The following is a 12,976-nucleotide window of genomic DNA, read 5'->3' on the forward strand; positions in this document are numbered from 1 at the left end:
ATCTCAAAAGAAATACATGAATGGAATTTGTGAAGTGTAATGCATGCCCACAGACATGACTTTTCACCTACCGGCCGATGATGAAATGAGGCATGGCGATCAAAAACGTCCCAAAAGACATCAAGACACAACCGACTGCTATGATCTTGGGTCGGTGGAGCTTGGCACCAAAATAGCTCACAAAGGCAATGACCAACAAATTCCCTAAAAGTGTTGAGATGATCAGAAAAGGAGACCCAGCAAGACTTTTCTAAGTAAGCTAAATGCATATTAGAAACACAGCATTTTACTGTAGCTAAACATTGATAAACACATTACGATGACTTCTATCACCTGGAGCTCAGCTTTTCCTTCAATTCTTTTGTTTGTTTTTGACACAAATATCCTTATATACTGTAAACCCCGGTGAAATGTCAGGAAGGTATGAGGGAATGAAAAACAGACATCACCCAAGCCCAAAAACTGGTCCTACAAAGTGTATATAATTTACAGTATCAACGGCCTACCAGACATCTGTGTAAATTTTGATCAAAGTCAGTATAAATATTCATATTTATCTGAGGCATACACAAGGAATACTATGTGTCATGTCCCCGGTCTGTTGTGCAACAGCACAAACCATCACAGAATCCCTCTGTTCCAAGCCTACATGCTGTAACCTTCAAAGGATTCTTCGCTCATTAAGATTCAATTAGGTACGCGACCATTGTGACTATTCAAAGGGGATGCATGTATGCTGTAGTGTCAAGCTCGCTGCCACGCTGAGGACATATTCTTGGCTTACTTGCATTAGCATCTGAATACTCCAAAATTGTTTTGCCTGTAAACAGAGAGACACATGGACCAGAAGGAACCGAGAGACTCACCTATTTCAAAGCTCCCGTCTATGATGCCGATCAAATAACTGGGGATGTCAAATCGCCTCTCTAGTTGTGTAATTGTGCTCTTCATGTAGCTGCCAGATAAAGCCTTGGCAAAGTAGGCGAAGGACAAGGCTGCGAGGAACATCTACAGAGATACAGAAAGAGGAGAGACAGCGAACATCTCACAGCCACACTGGAAAGGAAATGTGAAAACTAAGAAAGTCTGGACTGAAAATACATTTTAAAGACCTTGTAACTAAAGCAAAACATTTAAGAAAAAGTACATATAGCTGAGTGTGAGAGTGTGTGTGTACATATGACATGAATTTGCAGTGCAGATACACATTTGTAAAGGCAGCTTTTACAGCCAGGGCCGGAGAGTGTATTGAGCTAAGCCACCTGTGGACACTGACAGTCAGTAACAAAAGGAGGATTAGAGAAGCCAAACCCACCAGGACACAGACTCATCCACTGCACTATGAGCCGACAGACCGACTGACATGCTGCGTAGTTGGAAACAGGTGAGTGGTAACCATAGCCTGCGCTCAGGGATGGAAATAGTCCATGCTTGGAGGAGAAACACACACACTCTTGTTTTTAACAAATTTATCAGTCAGTTTTTATTGTTATTGCAATGTAGGGATGGCACGATATTAGATTTAACTACATAATTGTGGCCAAAAGAAATCACATTAACGATATTATCGTTGTATCTATTGAAAACTAATAATAATCATCTTTAACTCTGTTAATTGTATTTTTTATTCTGTCATTTTGGCAAATTAATTACTCTCAAATCTCGTGTAATGAGGTGGAGAGAGAGTCTGTCACCATATTTACTGTAAAAGCATTAAAAAAAAGAGCAATTACACGAAATGAAGCCAGATGAACTGATAAACAAGGCCTAACATTTGCCATCAAGACAATGTCAACTGAAACAAAGTCACTTGCAGGAAGCAGGGACAATTCAATTCAATTCAATTCAATTCAATTTTATTTATAAAGCCCAATATCACAAATCACAATTTGCCTCACAGGGCTTTACAGCATACGACATCCCTCTGTCCTTAAGACCCTCACAGCGGATAAGGAAAAACTCCCCAAAAAAAACCCCTTTAACGGGGAAAAAAAAAACGGTAGAAACCTCAGGAAGAGCAACTGAGGAGGGATCCCTCTTCCAGGACGGACAGACGTGCAATAGATGTCGTACAGAACAGATCAGCATAATAAATTAACAGTAATCCATATGACACAATGAGACAGAGACAGAGAGAGAGAGAGAGAGAGAGAGAGAGATGCAGGTAATGACAGTAGCTTACAACAACATTAATGAAAGTAATAATATTATAGTTATAGTTCTGGCTACTGTGGTACAATATGTTGAAAGTATGTATTAGTATCAGACAGTATACTTGTGTGACAATAGTCATATGTGTATAATAACAGTAGAAGTATGACTAATGACTAATGATGGCAGCAGCAGCAGGAGGCATCTGGCAGGACCACGGCAGCAGCACAACCACACACGTCACACTGTCCAGGCACCGCTGCGGTATGAGTTATTCTGAGAGACAGTGGAGCACAAAGGCTCCGGAGAAGAAGCCGAGTTAGTGACATCCAGAATGGCCGAGTTAGCAAGATGCAGTAATAGGATGAGAGTGAGAGAGAGAGAGAGAGAGAGAGAGAGAGAGAGAGAGAGAGAGAGAGAGAGAGAGAGAGAGAGAGAGAGAGAGAGAGGAGCCCGGTGTATTATAGGGGGTCCTCCGGCAGACTAGGCCTAAGTCAGCCTAACTAGGGGCTGGTACAGGGCAAGCCTGAGCCAGCCCTAACTATAAGCTTTATCAAAGAGGAAAGTCTTAAGTCTAGTCTTAAATGTGGAGACGGTGTCTGCCTCCCGGACCGTAACAGGAAGATGATTCCACAGGAGAGGAGCCTGATAGCTGAAGGCTCTGGCTCCTGATCTGCTTTTGGAGACTTTAGGGACCACGAGTAACCCTGCGTTCTCAGAGCGCAGTGTTCTGGTGGGATAATATGGCACTATGAGCTCTCTAAGATATGACGGAGCTTGACCATTTAGAGCTTTATAAGTTAACAGTAGGATTTTAAATTCAATTCTGGATTTTACAGGGAGCCAGTGCAGAGAAGCTAAAACAGGAGAAATATGATCTCGTTTCTTAGTTCCTGTTAGTACACGTGCTGCTGCATTCTGAATTAGCTGGAGAGTTTTTAAGGACTTACTAGAGCTACCTGATAATAGAGAGTTACAGTAATCCAGCCTTGAGGTAACAAAAGCGTGGACCAATTTTTCTGCATCTTTTCGGGTCAGGATAGGCCTAATTTTCGCAATATTACGCAGATGAAAAAATGCAGTCCGTGAGGTTTGCTTTAAATGAGAATTAAAAGACAAATCTTGATCAAATATTACTCCGAGGTTTCTTACGGTAGTGCTAGAGGCCAGAGCAATGCCATCTAGAGAAACTATGTCATCAGATAAAGAGTCTCTGAGTTGTTTGGGGCCAAGAACAATAACTTCAGTTTTGTCTGAATTTAACATCAGGAAATTGGTGCTCATCCAATTTTTTATGTCTTTAAGGCAGTTATGGAGTTTAGTTAATTGATTACTTTCTTCTGGCTTCATCGATAAATACAACTGTGTATCATCCGCATAACAATGGAAGTTTATAGAGTGATTTCTAATGATGTTACCTAAAGGAAGCATATATAGAGTAAATAGGATTGGTCCGAGCACAGAACCTTGCGGAACTCCAAAACAAACTTTGGTACGTAAGGATGATTACGATCAGATAAATAAGATTTAAACCAGCTTAGTGCTGAACCAGAGAGTTTGTGTGTGAGAAAACAGACTGACAGCTTCAACTGACCACTCTGATACTTGTCTGTGATGTAATATCCATTGTCCAGTGATCATGTCCTCAAACTTTTATGAAGGAGGATGAGCATGTTAAGTTTGTCAGATTTCAAGCTGGAGTGAAACACTGTCTAAATGTACAAAACCTTCCTCATGTGATGCCATTTGAAAGCAACAAAGAATTCCCATACCACTGGTTTTGACAATAACTGTGTTATTATTAAGAACATAATTTAAAAGATGCATCCCAAAAAAATCTCAGAATGTGCCCCAAAATGTGCGATTCAATTGACTAGGGCTGCCCCATGAAAGTCAGAGATTGGACTCATCAGTTGGAGACCCCTCAGTTGACTCAGATTTCCTCAAGCTGAGCAGTTTTTTTGTTTTTGTTTTTGTCAGTCAGTGGGCATCAGTGTTGCCAACTTAGCGACTTTGTCGCTATATTTAGTGACTTTTCAGACCCCTCTAGCGACTCTTTTTCAAAAAAGCGACTAGCGACAAATCTAGCGACTTTTTCTGATGTTATTGAAGACTTCTGGAGACTCTGTTGTGAGAGCACGTATCATTCTTATTCTTCTCAACGAGCAGCGGATCCTGCCGTGAGTTCCTCTCTTGCCCCAAATCACTCACAGACGGCCCAGTCCTCCCTCCCAGCAGCAGTCAGAGCAGGAGATGTTAACCACTCCGTGTCCAGACTGCAAGTGAATCGCGCATGCGCGGAACCACCGCTGGCTGATCCTGACCTGGTTTACAGTCAGGGCGGGATGTACATGTAAAATTGTCTTTGTCTAATATAAATTACTGAAAGAAGGTTCATTTGTAGTTCTAAACATATTCAGGGTGTTTTTTACTCAGCTTTTGTCTCTCCCACGACGTTATTCCTCTCTCCTACAGCAGCTATTACAATTACATGCATATGGACAATTATGCAAATTAGGCAATGACGTCATTTAGTGACTTCTAGCGACTTTTAGGACAGCCAATAGCTACTTTTCTTACTGAGGAGTTGGCAACAGTGGTGGGCATTTTAGTCCCCAGAAGTACACTGGAGACGTTTTAGTCCTCAGGTTTAGTTGCAGAATAAGCACACTTAATTTTTACACTGCTCTTCGGTACAGACACTGCTGCATATACAGAGACAGCTGTCTGTTGGAGGAGAGGCTTTGCCTCGTCAGGCTCCGAGACAAACCTTCTGCTTTGAGGTGGTGAATTTTCAGCTCAAAGCAACTTAATACAATATAGTCTCTGGCTTTTTTTAATATCTAGTGCAGCAAAAAATGGTGCTGCTCTTTTTTTATTTGTCCTTAGCCTAGTTAGCTTGGCTACTACATTATCTGAATGTGTGCCCACTTGCAGCACAACAGGATTTTGCCAAGCAGGACATGATCCTGGATCAACATCCAGGTTGGCTATGCTAACAAGCTTGCCAACAGGCTAGAATATTAGTGAATTAGCTTGCTAAGTAGGAAGGCTATGCTAATGAGTAAATGTGTCGATAGGCTAGAATATTAGTGAATTAGCTTGCTAAGTAGGAAGGCTATGCTAATGAGTAAGCTAGAATATTAGCAAGTTAGGTCTGCTATGTTAACAAGTAAGCTTGTCAATAGGCTAGAATATGAGCGAGTTAGCTTGTTAAGTAGGTCTGCTATGCTAACAAGTGAGCTTGTCAATAGACGAGAATATTAGTGATTTAGCTTGCTAAGTAGGTCTGCTATGCTACCAAGTGAGCTTGTCAATAGGCTAGAATATGAGCGAGTTAGCTTGTTAAGTAGGTCTGCTATGCTAACAAGTGAGCTTGTCAATAGACGAGAATATTAGTGATTTAGCTTGCTAAGTAGGTCTGCTATGCTACCAAGTGAGCTTGTCAATAGGCTAGAATATGAGCGAGTTAGCTTGCTAAGTTGGTTGGCTATGCTAACAAGTGAGCTTGCCAATAGGCTAGAATATTGTTCACTAACGACGATTGTGGATTATATAATTTTTTAGCTCCAAATACCTGTGATTAACACATTTTACCTCCTTTTTTAGCCTATTAAAAAGATATTTGTTAGCATAGCCAACCTACTTGGCAAGCTAACTCACTAACTTTCTAGTAGGCTAGCTTATAAGGTTTTTGTTCAATGTTAACTGAAGATTTTGTTCAATTGTACTAACTTCAATTAGGAAAACTAGCTTAGTTCTGGAGGAGCACAAAGGAATTTTGAAATTGAAAGACGCATAGGAGCAGCACATTGATTATGTCAGAGGGCTGTGATTCGACTGCAATGTTGGTCCAACAATGCGCGATGTGAGGGGCGTCGGTAGCGCAGTGGATAGTGCCGGCGCGCCATGTACAAAGGCACTGCCTCGCTGCAGCGGCTGCGCGTTCGAATCCAGCTCGCGGCCCTTTGCTGCATGTCCGACCCCACTCTCTCTCTCTGTCTCCCCATTTCATCTTCTGTCCTGTCAATTTAGGCAAAAAAGCCAATAAAAATAATCTTTAAAAAAAAAAAAGAACGCGCGATGTGGAATGTTGATCTAGGAGCATGCCCTACTTGGCAAAATCACGTTGTGCGTCACATTGAACGCCATGTTGAGCCCTCTTTAAACTTTAATAAAAGGAATGAATAGTCAAATATTCATATTGAACAGCCAAATCTGATTCAACTGACATAATTCAGAGTCAGATACAGCCCTAAAACATACAGATGAGTAACAATAATAGAGCATAAGCAGCTGCAGTAACAGAGATTCAGGCTTGTTGTCATTCACTTAACGCTGAAGACAGATGTCATCCTTTCAGGTCATGACTCAGGTGTAAGCACAAATTAAACAGTGGATGTTGAAGTATTATTCCTTTGGGCACACCACATGTACTATTGGCTAAGTGGATCGTGAACAACATGAGTAATGAACTTGAAAGCCTGAGCCAGGCTTAACAGTCTGTTAGAGTGGCTCAAAAAACTGCTTATGGAAATCCCAGTGACCTCAAAACCTGCAGCAGTGCTACCACGTACTTTGCACACAGCTTGGATTTTATGCCCTTAAAGTTTAGGTCATGTGAACCGTGACCCCGTTTGTCTTTGTCCCGAAGCTTGTCCAATGAGAACTGAGCATGAAGAGGCTCTGAGTTCACAGAAATAATGTATACTAGTCTAATAGAGAACTAAGTGTGTAATGACTTTCCCTCTGCATTAATTCAACAGTTATTGTTTAGTGATTATGTAATGAAGAGGCATCAGCGTAGAGCCAAATTCTCTGTAACTCCGACTGCTTATTATGTGCACACAGCCTTAGTGAAATAAAATTGCCATTCTTAATAAACAATTATCTTTATCTCTCTCTCTGCAGCATTAACACAGTGAGGGACGAGAACAAAGACTCTCAAATCTGAGAGGAGCTACAAGGGACCGGTGGAGCTATGGCAACCACATGGGTGGTCTGCGGCTGATTCTCTCAACGTAAGGGCATGCTTCGCTCTAATGTCAAGTGCATAATTACCATTTATACCACAGAATATAAGTGGATATAATACTGAGGCAGGAATGCTGAGGCACGATGGGTCTCATATGACTGCATTAATGATGTTGACCTGGGATTTAAAACTTTCACTAGCCTCATTGTGTTGGCATTACACCAGACGCCTTAATTTGAAGGAACTTTTCATTGCTTTTTGAAATGTGGAATAGTGAGGTGTGCGAGGAAAATCACATCGTCTACCAATCTTTCATCGTTGCTATAGGCATCACTCTGCTTTATCTATCTAGTCATTCATTTATGCATTATTCACCTGCTATGATTAATTTTTACATTATTCAATATTCGTTTTCTTTCTGCTTTTTATTCTGATTTTAGAAGAACTTCAATAAATAACAAATCAAAGGCCAAATATACAAAAGCTTTTATAATGTGATAAAAATATTTGTGTAAATAGAAGAAATATACTCAGCAACTATATACTAAACGTAAGTTAGAATTGATTAAATTACTTTAATTTAGTAGTCATCACCTTAAAAATGTTAGTGGTTTGATAAATATTTTATTTCTTTAAAGGAACAGATTGGAGAATTAAATGGCATCCAGCAGCGAGGTTGCAGATTGAAACCAAATGAATATCCCTCTACTCAAACTGGGTGTAGAGAACCTACAGCAGCAGTCAGGTGACATAAAAAATGTTTTATTTGTGCATTACAGGCTACTGTAGAAACACAGTTGTGCAACAATAGACTATAAAAATAGTGGACATAGCTATCGTCACCCATTGGTTTGTGGACTCCCGTTTTGAAGCCTGAAGTTTGGCATTACGGCAGTGGCCATCTTGCTTTTTTGAGGACACTATCGGCAGCCTGTCACTCAAAGCAGCCTGCCCTTAATTATGCGTAAGTTTAAGCTTTAATTAAAAGTAAACGGGTGAGTTATTCAAAAAAATGCACCACCCGTACCAGGCTGTTAACATGTCTGTTTCTGCTGTAAGGTTGGGCATTTTAAAATGCAGAGGTCTGTGGGGACTGACTGGCTTCCGGAGCCGGCCTCAAGTGGCCATTCAAAGAACTACAGTTTTTTTGGCACTTGCGTATTCGCTTCCTTGTTCAGCCCCGGAGGTTGCCGCTTGTGTGGAACACAGTGGGCTCCAGGACCCACTCCCTCTATAGATATGAAGGGCTCATTCTAAGGCAAAGAAAACACAATGATTCTTAGTTTTAGGTAATAAATCAATGAAAAAATAGTTATTCATTCATTTTCCGTAACCACTTATCCTGTTAGGGGTCGCGGGTGGCTGGAGCCTATCCCAGCTGACATTGTGCGAGAGGTGGGGTACACCCTGGACAGGTCCCCAGACTATCACAGGGCTGACACATAGAGACAGACAACCATTCACACTCACAGTCACACCTACGAACATTTAGAGTCACCAGTTAACCTGCATGTCTTTGGACTGTGGGAGGAAGCCGGAGTACCTGGAGAAAACCTTCGCTGACATGTGGAGAGCATGCAAACTCCACACAGAAGGCCTCCCCCTCCTCGGAGTTCAAAACTCCCACCTCGGGTTCAAACTTGGATCTCCCTTGCTGTGAGGCGACAATGCTAACCACTGAGCCATAGTTACACATATTATATTCCATTTCTGCCGGTATATCCCCCTACATCCTACACACTGGACCTTTAATTCTGAAATATAAAGTTCTGCAACATTCCTTATTGTTACATATACTGTTTTTCATTGTGGCAAAATACCTCAAAAGTCTTGTTGTGATAAAAGTATAATTCTTTCTGATAATATTACCTGAATATTGTTTGGTTCATTTAACTTCTTATTGTTTAAAACCTGAATGTAAATCTTAGATGTCCACATGGTTCAAACACAGGGAACAGAACCAGAGAGATCTTTCAACGAGAATAAAAAAAAACATTATGTCACTACCTTTGTCTCACAACATTTGCATTTGAGGTAGTGTAGTATGTACAACTATACCAACATGCAGAACTCTGCTGTAAATATTAGCAACACGTGTGCTACGAGCAGTCAAAAACCCCTTTTCTAGAAGTGTATGTTGTGTCAAACACACCTCACTGAGAAGTTCATTGTAAGATTACTCAACATGGAAGGAAAACACACATGACCCAAAAACGCAGCATGACTGGGAATTCCATATTATTATTGCTGCCCGTAGTTGATCAAGAATTTCACTAAGCAGCTTTTTTTTTATTTCTGTCAAATGTGCTTCCTAATCCAATAAAGAGGTTCAGACCCTCCGTTCTGACCTCCTTTACTGAAGCACAAACTTTGTTTAAGGAATTTCTCACAGCGACTTAATACCGAGACCAAAGGGCACAGAGAGCTGCGGCACTCAACACCTTGCATCAACTAGACCTACCAGAAACATGCAGCTCGCTCAGCTCAAACATACAGTAGGTGTTCAAACATTCATGGATTTGCATTAGAAGATGCCTAAAGTGGTTTCATTCAGCTAGTCGTCTGTAAAAAATTAAACATAACTCACAGCAGAGAAATAGACAGCTATAGCTTTTAGATATTCACACACAAGAGGGTACATTCACCAACATGTGCACTCTGTGTCTCTCTGACATACTTGTGATCCCAGTAAATGGAGAGATATGAGTGTGCCCTCCCTGCAGGCCAGTCAAATGACAGGCATGTGGGTCCTCTGCTCTTTCAGGATAAAACACTTCATACATGTTCTTATGACTGTTCTCTAGTACATTGCATAATGCTGTCCCTGTTGTTGACTGTACTTATGTCGTTTTCTTCCTATTTGACACTTCAAAACTGGATTTTTACCATGAGACTTGGAAAAATAATTGTGTAAGTAAACGTATTTCCAAGTGTCATATTCATATAATTTCTCTGAAATGTCGGGAGTTTTGTACTGTCCAGTTCAAGGCCACAGATTCATCATATTTCTTCACATTTCATCACATTTTTTTCATCTTTATCATTTGCCGAGTTACGACTTAACTGCTGCACAACAAACCCAGATTCAAGACGTGTATATCACTTCAATGAAGACTGTGTTATGTTCAGGAACTGTAACAAATGATATATGGCTTGCAAATCAAAAAAGGGCTTGTTAGGGGAGAGCTCCTTTTTCCGCCACAGTACCTTTAAATTGGGGTGGCAGGAGTTCTTCTCTGTGGAGGAGGTAGGGTTGTTGTCTAGAGTCCAGCTGCCTGTGGCTGTGTCGTCCATCTTCTTCATGGCTGCCTGTTGTTTGCCTGAGCTGCGGTTTCTCTTTAGATGATTCACCCTGGCTGTCCTCACTCACACCTGTTGGAAGAAATTAAGATTTAGAAAGCTGTCAGCCACAATTATTGTACTCATTTAGAACAGCACTATTACACAGAAGCGAGGTCAATATCAATTTCATCTCTGCATCCACAACAGACACTGTGAGCATTGGATGTGTATGGCTAAACACTAGAAGCAAAGATAAATGGTTAGCCTTGCTCCATCAAGGTGCCTTCCATCGAATCCAACAATGTCATACATGCACACTGTCCTGTGTAATTAAAACAGAAAATGATGCAGTTATCTTGAGACATGGAGCCTTTACTGCAAAGACCAACCACAGTACAGTGAATGCACACAGCATCTAATAAGTCTTGTCCTGTTCATGAAGTTACAGGATTTGTGCAATGTCAAATCTCTGAACAAAACCCAGGTGTTTCTCGGCTGTGCTAATAGCTAGCTAACAGCTATGTTGAACATTAAAGTAAAAGAGAACAATTTTGCAGTTGTATAATAGCACATTTGAACTCTTTGCTAGAAGCTAACATTAGCTATTAGCTGTTTTCGCACCAATAAGATTCTGTTTGTGGGGAAAAATCGGAGATATTCTGAAAATCTTTAAAGATTTTAAAGGTCCAGTGTGTAGGATTTAGGGGGATAAATTGGCAGAAATTGAGTAAAATATAATCTAAGTATGCTTTCTTTAGTTCATAATCACCGGAAAATAAGAATCGTGGCATTTTTATTAGCTTAGAATGACCTGTCTAAATCTACATGAGAAGGAGTCCTCATACATGCAGTCCACCATTTTGCACTGCCATGTTTTAACAGTAGCCAAGGATGGACAGTCCAAACACTGGCTCTACACAGGGCCATTCGCGTTTTTGCATCCGCCACCATAGTTAGAAGCCTCTGCGGTGATATTTTTTAATATAAAAATGTTTTTACTCCTGGTAAAAACCTCCTGAATGTCTGGATCTTAAGTTATCAGAGATAAAAGGTGAGCACACATTAGCAGGTGCTAGGCTAGCGACCTGTCTCCGCTGAGCCAAACAGTGTCAGGGAAAAAATAATTTATCACATCAAACTGCTTTATTCTGTTTTAATCACCTGCAGCCTTCTGCACAAAGAAGGGCTTTAAATGTGTGTATGCCACTTTGTTAGCATAAATTGGGATTTATAAAGGAAGACTTGATGAAGAAATGTGCGTAAATTGAGGAAACCTCTGACCCTTGCATATGCACATTTTGGAGACAGGGGAAATTGGTGACAGACGGTGAGGTGATGAGTTGAAGCCAGATTGTAGACATTAAATATGAGAGGAATTACCATATGTATAATCATGTCTCTCACACATTTAAATTTATGTCACATGTTACTTATAGATTCACTTCATGAACATTCAAATTCAACAGTGTTGTTTGTGTTTGTGCCAGTAATCTTCAATCAAAGACCTCTCAATGTTTCATGAACACTAACTCACTATCACATTCTCTACCCCTGGAGCACAGAGGAGAGGGTCGGGGCCGGACTGTGTGCTGCTGACATTTGTGGTCAGCTGTGAAGCGCATTGATGAAAGTCTGGCTCTCCTTTTCCCCGATATTAAGCATGGATATACTGAGTCATTCTCACCTCAACCTCAGAACTAATTAAATCATCACCATCAGTTGTAGAAATCCAAGTTAAATCGCTGCGGGGAAAATGTCTGTGCTGTCAGGCGCACAGAGCACACTGGAGACGCTGCAGTGCTGCCACACACACACACACACACACACACACACACACACACACTCTGCTTCTCCAGTCACCTCACCCGGCTCATCCTCACTCCGTCACCTCACTCCCTGTACATATGGATTGTGTAAATTAGCAGAGACAACGGGGTGCAATTATTTTTTCTTTTCTTTTTTGCCTCTACCTTTAGATCTGACCTTTTTGTTTTTATTTTTTATTTTAGACACTCTCCTGTTTGATGAACTCACTGCATTAACTCGCTGCCTTTTCTCCCGTTTGTGACCAATCAGCTGTGACCAGCAAACAATATGTGCTTTCTTACCTCCACCTCACCCACATGCACCTCGATTTCTGTGTCAGAAAGATTTGTTTTCTATGCCTTCCTCTTCGTTGTTGCCATCAGTCACCGTGATGAACCACTGATCAGCAGGCTCATGTATGTGGATCAGTATTCAGGTGCTTTGCATTGACCATTTATGGTTGAATGTGGGCATATAGCGGGCATGATATGAGGCTGATCCACGTGTGGACAATTTCAAGTTTATTTGGGATTTATAAAAGGAAATTGCCTACTGGAAAGCGTAGGCATGGTTTTATAAATCAGAATATTTTCTGGCGTATTTACATTAAGTGTGGATTCTCCGCATAGTTTTATGAATAAGGCACCTGGTCCATTTGTTCTGGGGAGGAAGAGACCACAAAGGATATTTCCGCTCCCACGAAAGACTTCCTGAACAATGAACACTGAAGGAATACTAACCAAGAGTTCATGCTTGGCACAT

The 12,976-nt window shown here is 41.0% G+C and overlaps 1 protein-coding gene across 3 annotated transcripts in view; it reads right to left on the reverse strand.

Annotated features, from left to right (window-relative positions):
* slco1c1 (solute carrier organic anion transporter family, member 1C1) overlaps window positions 1-12,976 on the reverse strand; it is a 32,050-nt gene that overhangs the window by 10,313 nt on the left and 8,761 nt on the right. For all 3 annotated transcript variants that reach the window (XM_033634209.2, XM_033634208.2, XM_033634211.2), the window contains exons 2-4: window positions 10,334-10,498; window positions 867-1,008; window positions 72-204 (exon numbers count right to left, since the gene is read on the reverse strand). In XM_033634209.2, the coding sequence (XP_033490100.1) occupies window positions 72-204; window positions 867-1,008; window positions 10,334-10,429 (371 nt within the window). In that variant the 5' untranslated portion in view covers window positions 10,430-10,498. The remainder of the gene's footprint in view (window positions 1-71; window positions 205-866; window positions 1,009-10,333; window positions 10,499-12,976) is intronic.

The sequence above is a fragment of the Epinephelus lanceolatus genome, chromosome 5, assembly GCF_041903045.1.
Source record: "Epinephelus lanceolatus isolate andai-2023 chromosome 5, ASM4190304v1, whole genome shotgun sequence".
Taxonomy (NCBI): Eukaryota; Metazoa; Chordata; class Actinopteri; order Perciformes; family Serranidae; genus Epinephelus; species Epinephelus lanceolatus.